This window comes from Grampus griseus (genome assembly GCF_964374135.1).
Source record: "Grampus griseus genome assembly, chromosome: 5".
Classification (NCBI taxonomy): domain Eukaryota; kingdom Metazoa; phylum Chordata; class Mammalia; order Artiodactyla; family Delphinidae; genus Grampus; species Grampus griseus.
The window spans coordinates 47,734,113-47,753,097 of NC_138998.1; the positions used below are offsets into that span (position 1 = coordinate 47,734,113).

The 18,985-nt window shown below is 38.1% G+C and overlaps 1 protein-coding gene across 2 annotated transcripts in view; it reads left to right on the forward strand.

The window, feature by feature from the left end:
* Positions 1-5,557: 5,557 nt before the first annotated feature.
* Positions 5,558-18,985, forward strand: part of SEC62 (SEC62 homolog, preprotein translocation factor) — a 30,977-nt gene continuing 17,549 nt past the window's right edge. For both annotated transcript variants that reach the window (XM_082655493.1, XM_082655494.1), the window contains exons 1-3: positions 5,558-5,633; positions 14,459-14,567; positions 15,593-15,698. In XM_082655493.1, coding sequence (XP_082511619.1) covers positions 5,598-5,633; positions 14,459-14,567; positions 15,593-15,698 — 251 coding nt within the window. In that variant the 5' untranslated portion in view covers positions 5,558-5,597. The remainder of the gene's footprint in view (positions 5,634-14,458; positions 14,568-15,592; positions 15,699-18,985) is intronic.

Consider the following 18,985-nt stretch of genomic DNA (forward strand, 5'->3'; position numbering starts at 1 on the left):
TTTTTGTTTTTTTTAAATTTATTTTTGGCTGCATTGGGTCTTCGCTACTGCACACGGGCTTTCTCTAGTTGTGGTGAGCGGGGAGCTACTCTTCGTTGTGGTGTGTGGGCTTCTCATTGTGGTGGCTTCTGTTGTTGCGGGGCACAGGCTCTAGGCGCACAGGCTTCAGTAGTTGTGGCACGTGGGCTCAGTAGTTGTGGTGCATGGGCTTAGTTGCTCCGCGGCACGTGGATCTTCCCAGACCAGGGCTCGAACCCGTGTCCCCTGCATTGGCAGGCAGATTCTTAACCACTGCGCCACCAGGTAAGTCCCATGCTTGTTACAAGGTTAAGAAGGAATATTATTTCCTAAGGAGGGCTGGTTAATGCAGATCCACAATACACACTAAAGGGAAGGTAGGAGGCCCAAACCGGCAAAGAAAAATTTTTATGTTTAAATTTTTCCTGTCTTGACATAAAACATGAATTTTATTTTATCAACAAGAAGAAGAAACGTTAGGATTTTTCTCCCAATCTGCATGTGAGGTCCAGGTCTAGATGCCCTGGTTTTCTTGGCCCTCCTGACTTCAGGTTCCATGAATTCTGTGCCAATTGAACTTCTGTTCTCACCTTTGCCATCCCTCTCCTCTCTTCCCATCTTCATAGATGTTGGGTTTGGACAGAAAACAAGCTCTAGATATATTAATAACCTATGAGGTTTAGCTTTCTTTCCTTGTCCAAAAGGTTTTAATGTGGGGGATTTTTTGCTTTGTCAAACCCTGTATTTTCTCTCAAATTGCTGGGTTGGAGGTAGGTTGAGAAGGTGAATCCTTACATGTCTCTGTTCTCAGGTAAGACTACTATTATACAGGAAACCAAGCACAATGACTGAAAGCTAGAGTCTCTCATCTTGCACAAGGAAGTGCTTCCTCCATCAAATCTAGGGAAGCTTATTAAACCGGTTTCTTCTAATTTCATAGAGGACTATAGAGATAATAGAGGCCATGGATATAATGAAGACTTAACATAATTTTGTCCATCTTGTAAGTATATTTCTCTCCATTTACGAAAGCTGCAGAGGATAAGGACTATGTCATTGTCATCATTCGTTATTTACTCCATTGACACCCATTCACACTAAGCCAGGCACTGGACTAGATATTGAGAACAGCAGAATAAGACATAGTACCTGCCCTTAAAAGGTTCACAGTCTGGTACAAATGAAAACAACAAATTATACTATTTGTTGTTTAAATTGTATTTTATATATATATATAATTTTACATATAAATATATTAAAACTATATTAAATTATATATACTATAGCACTGATTGTATGAAATGTTGCAGAAACCCAGAAAAAGGAACAGCTAATTCTGCTGAAGAAAGAATTCAGGGAAGGTTTCACTGTGGAAGTGTTAGGTTTCTTGACCCTTGAAGGATCTGCCAAGTGAGAAGGGGAAGAAAAAAATGGAAACACGTGGGTATGAAAAGGCATTTGGCAGGATGGGGGAGTAGGAGAAGTGTGGTCTCACAGTAGGAAAAATGAAGCAGGAAAGGAGTGACCCAGGTGATTCTAAGGAAGAAGATGATGGTTGGATATGGTCAGCTGGCACATGGCAAAGGATAGAAAGCTAAAGTCTTCATTTCTCAGACTCCCTTGCAGCTAGAGTCTGGTTCTAATTCAATGCACTGGTTGTATATCAGAAGGACAAAAGTGATGAGGAAGCCATCTTTCTGCTGCTGGCTGGCTTTCACTTTGCTGGCAGGCAAGGTCATGGAGACACAGGGTTCTTCTACAGCTCGTGTTCAGCCTTGATTGTGGGAGTTGAGGCAGCTGCAGCAGTGCTGGCAACAACTTCTGATGCTGGCTTCCCAACAGGTTGATCACAGCTATCTGGTAATTTCTTGAACTCAGCGTGGCTATCGTGGACTCCTCACTCCTCCAAAGTAGAGATTCCCCTGAGTGGTTAGTTCTGCAGGGTCTGACAGGCCCAGGCTTGATCCTGCTTTTGCAAACTTTCAATGATTTTGGAAGCATCTAATTCCCCTAATTAAGTCTTTACAAACAGCAACATTAGTAGTACAATCTTCATTCACATACACGGTACTCATGATTTCCTTATCTTTGTTCTATTAGTTAGGGTTCAGTGCAAAAAAAGAGAAACTAATCTCTGTATTTTAACAAGGACTTAATTAGGGGAATGACAAAACAATTACCATTTCGGTTAAAAAGTCAAAGTGACTTTTAAAAATGTTCTTAGTCTAATATTAGCGTACTAAAAATCATGTATTGTGCTTTTTTCAAAACAAAATATTTATGCTCATTTTTCAATAATACATATTCGTTGTCTTATTTATGCTGTTTCCTGAGTGGAAGTCTAAAGAATCAACTCAATTTAAAACATTAACTGAAATTTTAAATAAAATTAGGTTTACTGTATTTTATTTTATATTAAACATATGTATATTAAATTTTTTTTTCTTTGTGATAACAGCATTAAGTCACTGACATTGTCAATTAACATATTTTAAAGTGCTTTTATAAAAATAATGCCCCAAAAGGCCTGGGCGTTATTTGCTATACTTCCCTACAATTTTTTTCTTTTCAATTTAGTCACACATATATATTTAACGTACAAGATGGACCCAGAGAAAGTGTTATTTAAAACAAAAACCTAAATGTATCAGTTTCCAGTTTGGATAAGTCTGATCAAGGGGAATACATTTCTATGTACTATTCCATTCCACTTACTGGGATGGTAGATCCCAGGAAACTGACTTTTTCAAGTCCGCACCTAATCATCAGTCCTCAAGAGAGGGGAACCTGATCAGAGAACACTTTGTTTAGCAGAGCATGGTAATGAGTTTTTATATATTTATGCATCCCAAGGAATCCAGTAAAGAGTAAAGACCTCAAATTCTCTATATGGCAAGAAAAATTCTGAGTTTCAGCCCCAGGGAGAAGAAGTGACAGAGTCCAGGGATAAACAGAAGTTTTGCGTTGGCAAAAGAAAGGGAGAGGGGTAATGTGCCTCCTTTGGGTGAGAAATAAAAGTCAAGTCACGGGAATGAGATTGCAAATTCATAAGGAAATCAGAGCAAGAAGTGGCCAGGAGAAACTCCCCACTACCACCATCAAAGATATAAATGGGGTAATGATAAGAGTGCTTGAGCTATTTTTATATAAATATTAAATGGAGGTAGGACCCAGAAACGTGACATTTGGGTTATATGTGCAAACATTAGCCATCCTTAATGTTGCTGTACACGCTGGGGAGCAATGGTGCCTGGCAGGTGGTTAACAAGGGAGTGGAGGATGGTCTGGAGTGTAGAGAGGGTAGAGTTGGGGCGGAACGATTAGCAGGCTTTTGCAACAACATTTCAGGTAGGAAATGATAAAAACCTAATCAAAGCAATGGCAATAGGAATGATGAGGAAGGGAAGGATTCCAAACATCTCAGTTGCAGAGTCAACAGGATTGCTTACTGATTGGCATGGTTGAGATACCTCCAAGATTTCTAGCATGAGTGACTAAGTAAACAGTGATGCAGTTACCAGAGTTTAAAAATACAGTAAAAGAGACAGGTTTTGTGGGGGGGAATGGTGATTTCTAGTTGGACATTCAGTGGAGATATCCAGAAGACAACTAGAAATAAACAGTAATGCAGTATTTTGGAATTAAGCTGTAAACATGAATAAGAATCCCCAGAATGCATGGAGAAAAGGGAAGAAGATGAGAATGGAAACGTGGTGGCCAGGAACATTGAAGAGCTAGGTAAAGAGAGAGGAGCCAAAGAGAAATCAGAAGGAACAACCTGATATTATGAATGCCAAAGAAGGAGAACAAATTAAGTGCATGGTCAATATTGTCAAATCCTTAATAAGATGCTACAATTGGACATGAATTATTAATGGATGGTGGAGGTAGAAACCAAATTGTTGTAGTCTAAGGAGTGAATGTCAGTGAGACATGGGGAGAGTAAATTAAACCTCTTCTGAAGAAAAAGGTGGTAGGGCAGTAGCTAGAGAGGTAGTTATTTTCCATGAAGGGCTTTCATTCCCCATCATAGTCCTAACCTAGGATTTTGCATCTAGTAGGCACTCAACATCTATTAAATACAATAATATTTTCATTTATAAACTAGCTTTCCTATGAAGAGAATCCAGTGTTCTCCAAATAAAACAGTACAAAACAGATCTACCCTCATTTTGGATGGGGAGGACTGAAGGAAATAAACACATTTCATATTCTGTGTTATGTTTTGGGTTAATTGGTAAGAATCATCATTTTTTCTCACCCCTCTCTGACTACACACACCCTGATTGTAGATTATAGAAGGAAAAGGAACCAAATGACTTGCTGATCCAGTCCCCAGACTGCAGAATTGCATAGTCCAAAAATGAACTTTAGCTATGTTACTTTATAAAAGACTAGGCATCAAGATGCCACTATTTGCCTTAATTACATATTTAATTGCTATTAGGTTACTTACAGGGAATGAAGAATTTTTTAAAGATATATGCTCAGCATAACATTAAGTGAAAAAGGCATATTATGCAATATGATCTCAATTAGGGGGAAAGGGGGAAATATATGCACACAAAGTATGAATAAATACTAGAAGAAAATAAACTGTTAACAGATCTTTGGACGGTAGCGTTAGGGATTTTTATTTCCTTCATCTTACTTTTCTGTAAATTCCTAATTTTCTATTATTTAAAATCTCCATCTAAAAACACTTACTAGCAATTTAAGCCCATTCTCTTTGATCTAAGTAGCTCTAAAATAACAATAGTTATAATAGTAATTCACCAGACTCCAAGTACCCTGCAGTCTTCTTAATTCCAACTTCTTAGAATCTCTCTCCTTACTCGTCGTATTAGTTGCTTGTACTTCCCTGAGTTCTCTGACTCGGATTCTAAAGGTGCGTTTCGAGAAGCAACGTGGAAAATGGAATGGGGAATCCAAAGTTTGTTTCACATGAGCCCGACTACCCCCTACATTGTACGGGGAGATAATTTGGCTTAGGTCTCGTCTGTGCCATCTACCAACTGTGGAGCCTTAGATAAATCTGTTCATATCGCTGCACCTCAGCTGTCTCGGCTTTCCCATCTTCCAAATGGGATTAGGAGAATTTACACGTGGGGAATAGATGATGCAGGGCTCACTGGCAAGAAAAGAAGTGCCACACTTAGAGACGTCTAGAATTCCATAGGTCTCAGGAAATCCTCTGTAAAAGGTTCCACCCCAAACCTACTGACTCCGAGGAGCATGGGGCCCCAGGAATCTGTATTTTAATAGCTTCCCAGGTGATTCAGATGCCCAGTCAGGTTTGAGAACCAAGGACTCTTTCCAGTCCTCCTGTTCTTTGATCCACTTCTCAACTTCCTTCTGGTCCCAGCGATTTCCAGTTCCTGCAACAAAAGGAGCCAAGGAAAGAGGGGAGAGAAAGCGCAGCCAAGACCCGCCGAGACCGCCTAGTACCGGCCTCTCGCCAGCCTCCCCGCTCCGGCGCCAGCCGGTAGATTACATAACAGCCCCGCGGCGCGCTATCGCGATATTTCCACCGCCCCCGCCTACTTCCACGTCAGAGGGAACCGGGCGGAGCGGCCAACATGGCGGAACGCAGGCGACACAAGAAGCGGATTCAGGTAGCAAAGCCGAGCCCTGGGATAGGGGACTCTCGGAAGTGGAAGACGCAGGGAAAGCTCCCGGGAAGGGTGGGCGAAATCGAGGACGAGGTGGGGTGGGGTTCCCCCGCGAGGTCGCCGGTTGCGGGCTGAGTCGTTTTGAGGGGCCTGAGGAAGGGCGGTGTTGGCGACGGCGGAGACCGAGGCGGAGGTGCTGGGGCAGCGGCGGAAGGCGGGAGGCGCGGCCGCCAGCCCAGGGTGGCGGTGGTGGTGGCGGCGGCGGCGGCGTTGTCGTTGTCGTTGCCGGCCTGGGCCTGTGCTGGGAGGTCCGCGTCCTCCCAGCTCAGACACCGACCCTCCCCGGGCTCCTCCCCTTCCTTCTCCACGCCATCCTTTCGCCTTAGCTGTCCCGAAATTAAGGCCGCGATAATTAGGGTAGAAGGAGGCGGAGGACTGACCTAAAGCTGCCCGTTCTTTGTGCGCAGATAGAAGGACCGTAGGAGGGGGCAGTGATCGGGGTTTGGTCAGCTGCCCCAGGGGCCCAGGCGGCGATCTGCGTATCCAGATGTTCGTTTGCGTGCAGCCTCCTTTTTCCTCACAGTTATTAACTTAAACGTCCAACTGAAGCTTTCCGGCTTTCTTTCAGCGACACAGTGTAAATAAACAAAACTCCCTTGGTACTGCAAAGAGCGGGTCCCGCCCAGAAACCTTTCACATGCCAGTGTGTCATCCTCATAACCTACATAGCATCCCTCCCTCATTCCACATGCATGTCATCTGTGTATTTCTTCCTTGCAGTTTTCCCCCTGTTGTTCTTGCTCTTTGCCGAGAGGATTAAATATGGGGAACATCTTAGACTCAGGATGTTTTGTTGTCTCCTTATTAGCTCCTGTGCTTAGAAACCTTCATATGTCGTCATAAATTGATGGCGTGTTGTAAACTGTTAATATACTAATCACAAATTGTTACACTCGTCATTGTCTTTTTGTTCCTTACTATTTCATTGCTTAGATGAATGTTTCTAATGTTTTTTCCCCCATTTTTATCACTTAACTGACTTACACCACAGGTGATTTGAGCTATGCAAGTTAAAATTCTCCTGAAAACTTTGAAGTACTAGGGAAAAAAAGATGCTAGTGATCAGTAAATTTAGAATTTTAGAATTAGGCAGAAATAAGAAAGTAGTTTCAAAAAGAGTACAGAAGGGGACCAGAGACCATTGCCCCCCAAGTTCAGACAGGTCATAAAACCAAGGCTTAAGGTTATTATGGAAGAAGTTTCTAATTATACTGTTTCTAGTCTTTCAAAATTTAGTGTTATTGGTCAGGTATGGATACAAAATATACTTTTATTAGAATTTGTATTGAAGTTATCAAATTAGGACTTACTGGACTTATATTTACACACATGGTATATTTTATGGCCTTAAATAAACATTGTTTTTACAGTTTCAACTGTTGTTTAATATTGTTGTAAAGGTGATCCTAATTCACTTTGAATACCTGCTCTATTTCAATTGTGATCTCATATTAAGCAGAAAGATAGATTTAAAAACCTGTATAGTAGTGGTAGTGACTGGGAGCTAAAACTTGTGCCTGTTTGTACCCCAGTGTCAATAATTATTGGCCGTGTAACTTTGGTCAAGTTACTTAACTTTTTTCCTCTATTTCCAAATCCATAAGAAGGAATATTTACCTTAAAAAAAAATCCTCATTGGGTTGTTGTGGAAAAAATAGGTGCGTGGGTGACTTGTTATTAAAGGTTATAAAAGCTATTGAAAGAGTGCTTAGCACATAACTCCTTTTTCCCCTTCCCCAGGGATGAAGGCTTTAGGATAATTTGTTTTGGTTTTTGTTAAGCACGCTGATATGCTGAAGAAAAATTAACAGTTATCTATTCAGTAAATAAACCTTTGAGTTGTGAGTTCCATAAAGAATGGCTGTTTACTTACTGTTGTTTAGTTGGGGATTAGATAAGTGTGTGAGGATCTGATTGTTAAAAATCAAGTTGGTATACTGCTAAGTGAAAATAAATAACATTTTTCACCTCCTCCAAGTTTTCTACATAGCTGTGCTATGTAAAATGTTGTGGAGATCTTGGGAGTGCTACCTGGAGTACTACTGTGCAGTGTCAGCAGATTAATAAAAGTGTACAATACCTTATAAAACTCCTTGGTTTTTTTCCCTCCAGAGAATCAGAAACTCTATAATATTGGCATTACTTTAGACAAAAAGATCAAACGTAATGACCAAATTCAGAGTTGAAGTTACAGAAAAAATTCTATTGTGAGACTCTGGGCAAAAAGATCTGTAATATTTACTCAGTTTCCTGTTGCTACTTGATGTTTCATGTTTAGAAAAGATTTTTATGTTTAGTAGATTTACTGACCTTGAATTGTAATTTGTATATTGGGGGAAATGATTGATACAAACAAGTTCAGGGTTTTAAAAAGTAGTTAATTTGTATGCTTTTTCTTTTTTTAAAAATTTATTTTATTTATTTTTGGCTGCATTGGGTCTTCGTTGCTGCACGCGCACTTTCTGTAGCGGTGAGCGGGGGCTACTCTTCATTGTGGTGCACGGGCTTCTCATTGTGGTGGCTTCTCGTTGCAGAGCATGGACTCTAGGTGTGCAGGCCTCAGTAGTTGTGGCTCACAGGCTCAGTAGTTGTGGCACGCGAACTTAGTTGCTCCGCGGCATGTGGGATCTTCCCGGCCCAGGGCTCGAACCCATGTACCCTGCGTCGGCAGGCGGATTCTCAACCACTGCACCACCAGGGAAGCCCTGTATGCTTTTTCTAATGTAGCCTAATTTTAGATTCTGGTATTCCATCAAAGTTGGAAGCAAGAAGACTATTTTGTCACATTTCCTTCTTGGACTCACTTTACTGGTCACTGAAAACCAAAAGTGAGCTGCGTGTTCACTGACGTTATATTGCAAAGTTTTCATGATTGAGATTCTCAAGTGAGAGTGATCTCAATTAATAAAACATTTGAAAGTAAATAATTGTAAGTTTTCTAAGAAATGCAATTATGTAAGTTTTTAAGAACATTAAAATCAGTGCTTATAGGTTAACAAAGTGCTGCTTACTAGAAGGGTTAATTGAGAATCCTAGTACCATGAAATTTTAGAGTTGAAAACGACTTTCAAGCAGTAGGGGTTTTTGGAATCTTTTTGCACAAGTGCAGCTCTTATGTAAAAGCAGAGGGGTGGGCCCAAAGCCCTATCACCTCAGTACCCCACTACTTCACTACCATTATCCCTCATCCTTAAGCTACTTTTAGGACCTAGATCTAAAAGCATTACTAGGTATAAAACATATTGATCTAAACCGTTAACATCATTTTACAGATACACTGAGGTTCAGTGAGGATATGTGGCTTGACCCAGGGTCACTCATCAAGATAGTAAAACCAGATTTAGACCAAGTCTTCTAATTCCAGTTGAATGTTCATTCCACTGCACCATTGATAAAATAAAAAATAAATTGTTTTGACATACTTTAATCTTGCCATCTTTATATTAAATTGTACAACAAAGACTTAACGAGACTTGTCCCTGCTAAAGAGGCTCATCCCGTTTAGTGTTCTGCTTATGTGTAAAGTTTCTAGTTGAGTTTTGGGACATTGAAATGGCTTATTCATTCCTAGAAATTTTATAATACCTGCATCTCAGTTAACTTTGTTGCACCCATCTGTCTCCCTGTCAGTAAAACCCTGACATATCACGAACCAATATGCTAAATTTCAGAAAAGGCCAAGTTTAGGATTATGCGCTCTGACTCTGGGACTTTCTGAAGAAAAGAGATGGAACCCAAGAAGCCAGTCCTAAGTGGAAAAACTCCCCCCAGAGGCTTAATGAAGGGCTTACAATGGCAGGGGCTGGGGGATGTTAGAAGGGCACTGCCAAAGTCAAGATACAGAGACTCTTGTAAAGCTCTGTTAGTAACATACTGTGTGACTTTAAGCAAAGGATTTATCTAAGATCTCCAGCTTTCAGATTTTAACCTGTTAACCTATTTACATTTTCACGAATATTTTATACTGTTTGTATAAAGATACAAATTGACAGTTGGTGAACTAATCTTTTTCTTTTGCTCAGTTCATTCAACAAGCTTATTTATTACCTAAGCTTATTTCTATTGAATATAACAATTTTTAAAAATTCTAGTCGTTTTGGGGGTGGGAGGATGGGGAAAACAAATTCTAAGTCAAAAATTCTGTGAGATTGAAGTCCATGGCTTACTGACTCTTGATCTAATATTTTTTTTCTCAAAAAGATTATCTTAAGTACCAAAAATAATATATAGTTAGAAATGGTAACCCCAGTTTCATTGTAGTATTTGAGTGTTGAAGTATTCTAAAATAAAAATATTTGTTAAGTAATTTAAAAAGAATGTTCTACCCAAACTTTCAATTTTTGTAATTTTGGATTAAGGGTTGCAACACCCGGCATCTTGGTGTTTGGGTTGGCAGTCCAGCCTCAGAACGTACTGGTTCTTTGCTTCCTCATTCTAAGACATTTGAGCTCATTCACTGAGCTACAAAGTTCTCTTCATTCAAGGCTCGATGAGCTGGTTTCTCTTGGTTAGTGGGTGATGTTATTCGCAAAAGGCCTTCACTTTTTGTCAGAGGGTTTCTAGAAAAGTTAGGAAAATATTCTGAATATTTCTTCACATCAAAAGGGAACAAAGAGGGGAAGTACTTTAGTCTAATGTATAAACAGGAAGAGGATAAGACTGTTTTAGCCTGCAGCAGGGGAGCAGTGAGAATGAAGATTCCATGGCAGGCTCTTCTATATTACTAGCTTCCCAAGGTCATATTCTCTTGGTGCTCTTCTGTAGCAGTCTTTCTTTCTGACTTTAAAGCCCCAGCAGATGGCACAAATTCTATACTGTTAGAGACAGTCTACAGTATGTATAACTTATATGTGGTATAATGAATATTTCATAATATTTCACAGAGGATAATAGAAACTTTTTAAGGATTTGAACTTGAAGGAGGAGCAAGGAAGGAATCAGTTCTGTTGTACCAATATGTTGATAGAATTCACTACTTTTCTAGTCAGATGTTTAAGGGAAGTTAACTGATACTTTAAGAAAGTATCAATGAATAAGTAACTGTGTCTGGTTGGGAGAGATTATCCAAGTCCATGTTTTCTGGGTCTGTTCACTTCATTCTTGCTTTGTAGTGCCTTTACCAAGGAGGGGGAAGGGAATGCAAAGAGAATACTTGAGTCTGTTTTTGCAGTTGTGGAAAAGAGTTTGGTGAACTTGAAGTTAATTGTTAAAATGAGGTTTTAAAATGTGGATTCATGTATTATCAGATTCCCTATTATATAATAATAGAATGGACTTTTCAGTTTCTTGGGTATTCTAATAGATTTTACGTCTGATGCCTCTTATCAACAATCAGTAGATTAGTACCTGTATGCCTGTGTTCAGTAAATGGTTTGAGTGTTAGTATGAGTGTAGACTTGTCATGCCTAAAGTTGATGTGATTGTTTTTCCCCCAGAATCACCTTCCTCCCAAATTTCTGTTAATTGAAAAACTGTCCTTTCAGTTGATCAAATTAGAAGTCTGACATCTTTTACTAAGCCATTTCATTCATCTTTTATCATTGAGTCCTATCTGTTGTACATATGAAATGTTTCAAATGTCAAAATCCTTCCCATTCCTAGTCTAGTATCACATCACATCTTACTTGAATACTAAGTAGTTTTCCTGCCTTGTGCTTTTTTCCCCCAGTTCATTCTACATACAGGCTCCAAAATAGTGTCTAAGTCATTTTTTTTTTCTCATTTTGTTCTCCTTCTATTCAAAACCTAGTTTCTGTGACTTAAGGAGTAAATTTGAAATTTCTTAGACTGCCTTGAATACTGTTTAGCCCTATTATACATACTTAACCTCACAATTCTTCCTAACTTGTCTCTACTAGAGCCAAATTTTATGCTCATTTTTAGCCACAGTATGTTTATGCTATTCATTCAGCTTATCCCAAATTTGTTCATCTTTCAAAATCCAGGTCCCTCTTCCAAGAGGTCTTTCATAGCTATTCTCATCCACATTGATAATCTCACTCCTTTTGTACTCCTAAAATATTTTTTCTACCACTCATTTTGGAAAATAACAGTAGTTGTTTTGGAAGGTTGTAACAAAGTGGAGGTATCATGCCTTAACAAATTTTTGGTATTAACAGTAGCACCCAGAGTTATTATAGGGTAAACACTCAGTAAGTATGCATTTGAACAATTTATGTTTATTGAGACTTCTCCCCCACATACCATTTTTAATCAAGCATATCCCAGTAACAAGTTATCAGTTAATTGGATAAATCTTTAAATTGGCAACAGTTGTATCAACTGAGGGAAAAATTGAACATATATGGGTGTGATTATAAAATAGAATTGGTTTCTATAAAGCCAATTATAGTATCTCATTATTTCCATCTATTTATATAGTATTACTTTTTAGACTGTACGTGACTATATAGGATATTATTTATTAATAGATGAGCCTCCTAGAAATGCAGTGCGTTACACAGACATAATTAAATGCTATCATTTAACATATACTAACATGTATGTTAATAATTTTAGTGTGATTTCAAAAACCGAAATATAGAATTTTTAGTTTGTCAGAAACTATATTTTGTGACTAGGACCCAGATTAAATAATTATGAACATTGTAGATGTTACTGAACTTGGAGTGTTAAATTTTGAATTTACAGTTTTTTAAGATTCTATTTTTTTGTGATATGTGTTTTTATATATAAAACTAAAGGTCTTTTAATCACATAAATATTTGGTTTTTACTATAGTTTTCATTTGGATTGAATGGTTTGGGCTTTTTTTTTTCTTTTTTAAAATTTTTATTGTATATTGGAGTATAGTTGATATACAGTGTTGTGCAGGCTTTTAATTTTTACTGTCACAAATAGTAACCCACAAGTGGGGTAATACGAGAGTATAAGAATCATGCATTGTTAATTGGCTGTTGGAAGTAGAGGAGTTGGGAAGTGCAAAGAAGGAAATACGAGAAGTAGCTGCCAGGTGATCCAGCAACCACGGCACAGATTTTCGCTTCATCTCACAAATTACTCCTCTTCAGGATAAAATTAAAGTTGAAACTTTTATTTGTTAGTTGTTCCTTATTTTCAACAAACATAACTGAACGCAAACTAACTTGAAATCTGTGGGAAAACTGACGTAAAGATAGATGATTTAGAGAGTTTATTTTTCCTGTTTTGTGTTATTAGAATGTCTTGCCTAAAACATAACTGTCTTCAGCATTAATTTTTCTCGGCATACTAGATTCTTGGCAGATAATTCTTTACTATTATTTGGCACTTTATTCATCTTAAGAAATAGCCTTTCCTGAAATCATTCACATTTAATTTAAATTGTAGAAATATTGCTTGAGTGCTCTGTGTACTGTGCTTAAACATGTAATTAAAGACAGTACTTTTATTATGATAGCTTACAGCAATAAGACAACTAAAAGTATATATATAAAAGATATATGCAAACATAGACTGACCTAATTTTCTTCAGTGTATGAGTGGGGAGAATAAGTAGACAGGAACATAAGTTCAGAATGTAAGGAAATAAAAGCAAGATGGGGAATGATAAACAATGAAGCTGGTAGAAAGTTTGGAGGAGGGAATGGAAAAAAGAAAACAGGGAAGGATTGAAGCAGCCTTTCCAAAACTCTTTGTGCTCTTCCATTAATCAGTTCTTAAATGAGATTGTAATTTATTTGTCTGTTGCATTTTTTTTTTTTTTGCTGTACATGGGCCTGTCACTGTTGTGGCCTCTCCCGTTGCGGAGCACAGGCTCCGGACTCGCAGGCTCGGCGGCCATGGCTCACGAGCCTAGCCGCTCCGCGGTATGTGGGATCTTCCCGGACCGGGGCACGAACCCGTGTCCCCTGCATCGGCAGGTGGACTCTCAACCGCTGCGCCACCAGGGAAGCCCTGCATCTTTATTTTTGCTTTACCCCGTTCAGAAAGAAAAGAAGAAAGGCAAGGTGAGAAAAGATTCCCTGACAGTATCTAGAATCTGTAACCACAGGGGAAAGGGAAGAGAATACAAATCTTCAGCATCTCTGATAGTAGTTTGTATCTGGGACCACACTGGGACAGCTGTCTTTGGTTAATTTGAGAACTCCTCCTGCAATCTGTTGTCCGTTGTTCAAGGTACATGGCTTTGGCTGTTATTTAACATTTATTTATGGCACCTGTTTCTACTTACTTTGACATTTGGGCACTCACTATTGACAACCTCTTAATATTTTGAATTATTGCATTACAGCTTTTAAAAAGAGACCAGGCAAGAGTGAAGGTGAACTGGTACAAAATGCTTACCATACTGGAAAAACAACTCAAAATAAATGCCTTGTAGCTGAGGCCAAGAGGCAGACAGGTTTGGGCCCTATCAACTTGTATTTGAAAAACATGATTTTAAAAATCTCCATTCCAGGGGCTTCTCTGGTGGCACAGTGGTTGAGAGTCTGCCTGCCGATGCAGGGGACACAGGTTCGTGCCCCGGTCCGGGAAGATCCCACATGCTGCGAGCGGCTTGGCCCGTGAGCCATGGCCGCTGAGCCTGCGCGTCTGGAGCCTGTGCTCCGTAACGGGAGAGGCCACCACAGTGAGAGGCCCACGTACCGCAAAAAAAATCTCCATTCTGTCTTCTGTATACATTACCAGGTCTGCTCCAGAAAAAGCTTGAAAGAAAGGCCTGTACTAAACTTAAAAAGATTTTCGGAAGAGATCTGTAAATTATTCTTCAGTATATCAATGTCATAAGTAAATGATTACATTAAATTAATATTCTTACTTTGCAGGAAGTTGGTGAACCATCTAAAGAAGAGAAGGCTGTAGCCAAGTTTCTTCGATTTAACTGTCCAACAAAGTCCACCAATATGATGGGTCACCGGGTTGATTATTTTATTGGTAGGATTACATCAATAAAATTATATTTGTGTGCATATCTTATGAAGATACCTAATTTGGGGATAGGTAGATATTTTAAAAATGCTCTCCAAGCATGATTGGTGAAGCTAGATGATGAGCATATGACAATTGATTATCCTGTTCTTTCATTTCATGATTGAAAATGTAAATAAAAATAAAAGAAAGTGCTTTTTAATAACGTTTCTTGGAAATTTTTAAAATAGGATTTATTTTCAGTACTAACATTAACTTCTATTCAGATAGTACATGTACTTAACGATACTCTTTTTGTAAAACTCTGGCATAGAATTCAGTGTGAAACAAGTGTGTCAGAACCAACTTAGGAGTGTTTGTTATTCACATAATCTAAACAACTTCATAATAAGCTAATATTATCTGTAATATTGTCCCATAGCTTATAAATCAATAGTTGTTGAGTTTGCCTGTCTGATCAATTAAGGTTGAATTACCTATTATTGGGAAGAAATTTATTTATCATCTCTTCAGTGTTATGATTAATGATTTTGATAGTCCTTAAAAGTTTATAAAAATAGATATGCTGGTTTTTTCACATCTCATATATTTAGCTTCTTCCAATGACAGTAGATTGTTTCAGAGCTTATTCCTCAGTGGGTTACAATAAAGCTTGGTGACAGAATTTCTGTTACTGTGGTAGAGGAAGATTTTTGGTTTGTTTATCCCATATTATGATTATTTGATAAGAGTGCTATTTACATTTATTTTGAATTTTTTAAAGAACATTTTCTCATTAATTTATCTTTAGTTAGTATTTTTGAATGTCATTTATTTCAGAGCATTACTTTAAGAAAGGTGCTTAATCAGTATGTTTCACAAATTGAGGTTTTGAGGAACTATTTGTCATCATTATGTCAGACTTAAATTTTCTGTTGAACTTGGTTTTATTTTCGGATGCCAGAATGTTGAAATTTGCCTTATAGAATATTGTTTAGATAGGCACAAATCCTGCTGTATACTAAATTTAAAATAATAAATTTCTTCTTTAGCTTCAAAAGCAGTGGATTGCCTTTTGGATTCAAAGTGGGCGAAGGCCAAGAAAGGAGAGGAAGCTTTATTTACAACGAGGGAGTCTGTGGTTGACTACTGCAACAGGTAGTTTTTATTTCTTAGTGAAGGATAATATAAATAGTAATTTAAAAATATTCTCCATGGTCCTGAAGCTCCTTCCCTATTTCATCATTAAGTATAGTGCTATTACAGCATAGCTCAAGTATAGCTTTTACATGTAACCTGGATTTCTTCAGTACTTCTGGAAATGAATTTATTTGGTGTTAGGCTATCATATTTTTATAACTTTTATTTGTGTTCTGTTACATTTGTACATTTGCCAGGCTGACTGAACTGAAGGATCAGCAATAAAAATCATATACCAGTGCCTGTCGTGAACAAAAAAGTTCTTTCTTTTCTAGAGCAAAAGTTGGGGAATCTTTTCCAAAACTTTGTCAGAGATTCCTAATAGACCTGTTGTCCCTGTTCTGTTTTGTTTTTTCAGCGCCTACTGAGCCATTAGCCAGGTACCCTTCCCTATTTTGTTTGTGATTACTAATATATTCCTTGTGAAATCAAGGCAGCTGAAACATCTGTCTTTTCTTCATTCCAAGATGAAGTATAGACAGTTCAGTAACATATCCATGTTTTTTATAGTAAGTACTTCTCCTTTGGGAAAAACTTTTCATGGTGAATGGTGTACAAAAAAATCACTTTTCTGGGGAATTCCCTGGCGGTCCAGTGGTTAGGACTTCTCGCTTCCACTGCAGGGAGCACAGGTTCAATCCTTGGTTAGGGAACTAAGATCCCACATGCTGTGTGGCGCAGCCCAAAAAAAATCACTTTTCTCTTGGAAAGAAGTATGCTGGGTTTTTTTTTTTTTTTTCCAACTTTTCCCTTGGTTTATTTACTACTTAAACATATTTATTAAGATGTTAGTATATCAAATTTTGTTTTTGTGACACTAAATTTTGTAATTGGTGGGAATTTGACATTTTAGATTATTTTATATGCTTAGCAGGGAGATACACATAGCATTTACTAATATATTGCTTAATGGCATTTAAAGTATCAGCCACATGAGACCCCTCTTAAAAACCACTATTTTACAACCTGGTTTCTAAAACTGTAAAGTTGAAGAATTATTAACTATTTCTTAAAATTCTTAGCTGCCGGGGACTTGCCTGGCAGTCCAGTGGTTAAGACTCCACACTTGCACTGCCACGGTCCCAGGTTTGATCCCTGGTCGGGGAATTAAGATCCCACAAGCCACATTGCACAGCCAAAAAAAAAAATTCCTAGCTGCCAAAATCTAGAGTCACTAATGGACCTTTCAGAAACAATGGAAATTTCATTGTCGGGGGAGGGATTAGCTAACAGTGGTGTAGTCGGTATTTTCCTTTACAGCCATCTGTGTATTAGAACTCCAAAGTGCAAATTTCCCTGCCTGCCTCAAAACAGACTTATTTTTTATATATATAGTGTAAAAATTAAAAGATGCTATAAATGCAGAAACAGAGAAGTTAAATCACTTACCCAAGGTCACACAGCTAGTAAGTGGCTGAGCCAGAATTCTAAATCCAACAATCTGACTTCATAGTCCATGCTCTTAACCACTGCACTATACTGTCTCCTCCAAAATGATGATGGATTTAATGAAGCAAAAATTAAAATGAAGGATTAACCTGTCAATACTATTTGAATATTAAATCTGAGCCCAAATCTCTGAGGAGAGCAGCCAGTATTAATACACTTCACTTGGCCTTTTAGGAGACTTGATACTTCGTTATATGAAAAGCAAAAAAAACCTTAGTACAGAGATTGTCCTAGCAATACACTCACTTTTTGTTGTATATGTTATTCCCATTCATATCAAGCTTTTTGTGTCCTTTTTGCACTAAGAGAGAGAAGCATAACTACCTAAAGTTTTCAAAGCCACTTCTAATAATAACCATGGTGACCTCATGATGGCCAGCCCTCATGGGTTCCTGCCTGACTACAGGCAAAACCACAAAGGGACACTTGTCCTGTCTCATTTTCTGAAGTCTTGAGGGAGTCTAAGGAAAAACAAAGGAAAACAGGAAACTGTAGGATGTGCCTCTTTATGGCCTATTTCAAGTACAGACTCTTCAGCCTTTTAGCTAGCATCATCCTAACCCTCCTAGTGACTTTGCATCTCCAACCCCCCAGTCCAGTAGTGTCCTTCTCACTCTCATTCATATACCATACTCATTCTCTCTTCTGGGCTTTCTTTGATAATAACTTGCCATTTTCTGCAAACAGTTCTTCCTCTATCCTGCCTGCCTCTCAATATAAATATCTCTCAGATTCCATCTCTACCATCTAGTATTCCCCAGATCCTCTAGCCCACATTAAACTAATGTTCTACAGAATTTATAAAGGTAATAGCATACAGTTTAGTCCTTAACTATTTAAATAGAATTGTTGCATGTGTGTTAGTTTTTCTAAATTTCTTGCCTGCTAAATCTGAAGGCAATTGGAGGACTGTTTTATACTTTATTGTAACTCCACAGCAATTAGCACAATGTGGGCATTCACCATTGTCAGATAAGTGAAGGTCCTAAACATATGTCTGGCATTTAATAAACATTTATTAAACCTGGTAAAAAAAATTAAGAGGTGAAGAAGAATAATAAGCAATTTAATAACTTTTTACAAGCTGCTTTTAATCCATTCATTTATTCTAGAAATACTTATCAAATATCTATTATAGGCCAGGCCTCAGGAATACAGAGATAATTGTGACTTGGTTTCTGCCTCCAAAGCACATATTTTCATCTGTTAGAGAAGATTTGTGACTAATTACAATACAGTGTGTTCTGTAAGAAAGACAGAAATGGGGAAACTTCAAGAATGGCCTCTCAGGGAATACGTTTTAATCAAATTTTGAAACAGAAATAGGTGATTACCCAGCAAACAATAGGAGAGTGGACATTTGATCCTGGCAGAGGGCACAGAACATACTGAGATAGGAAAGCATGAGTAGTCTGTGAAAATGTCAGAGTTTATGTAGATGATCTGTACTATACAGTGTGTTTAAAGCTAAATAAATGGAGGCACTGATTTTATTACAATAGTAAATGTCATCTCATTTTTTGAGGCATAGAGTGAATTGAAGTAGGCATTCTCTAAGGAACTATCAAGGAATAAGTGAATGATTCTACTTATTAATGAATGGAATGAGGGTATAATGTAACTATTTATAAAACCAAATGTGTTTGTGTTTTCCATAACTATCAATATTAAATGAAATTCAAGATTTTGCTACAGCAGTAGTAATGGCTAACATTGAGAACATGCATGCCAGGCACCACACTAAACAATCTACATGCTTCTCATTTATACCCCATTTTAGAAATACACTAAAATTA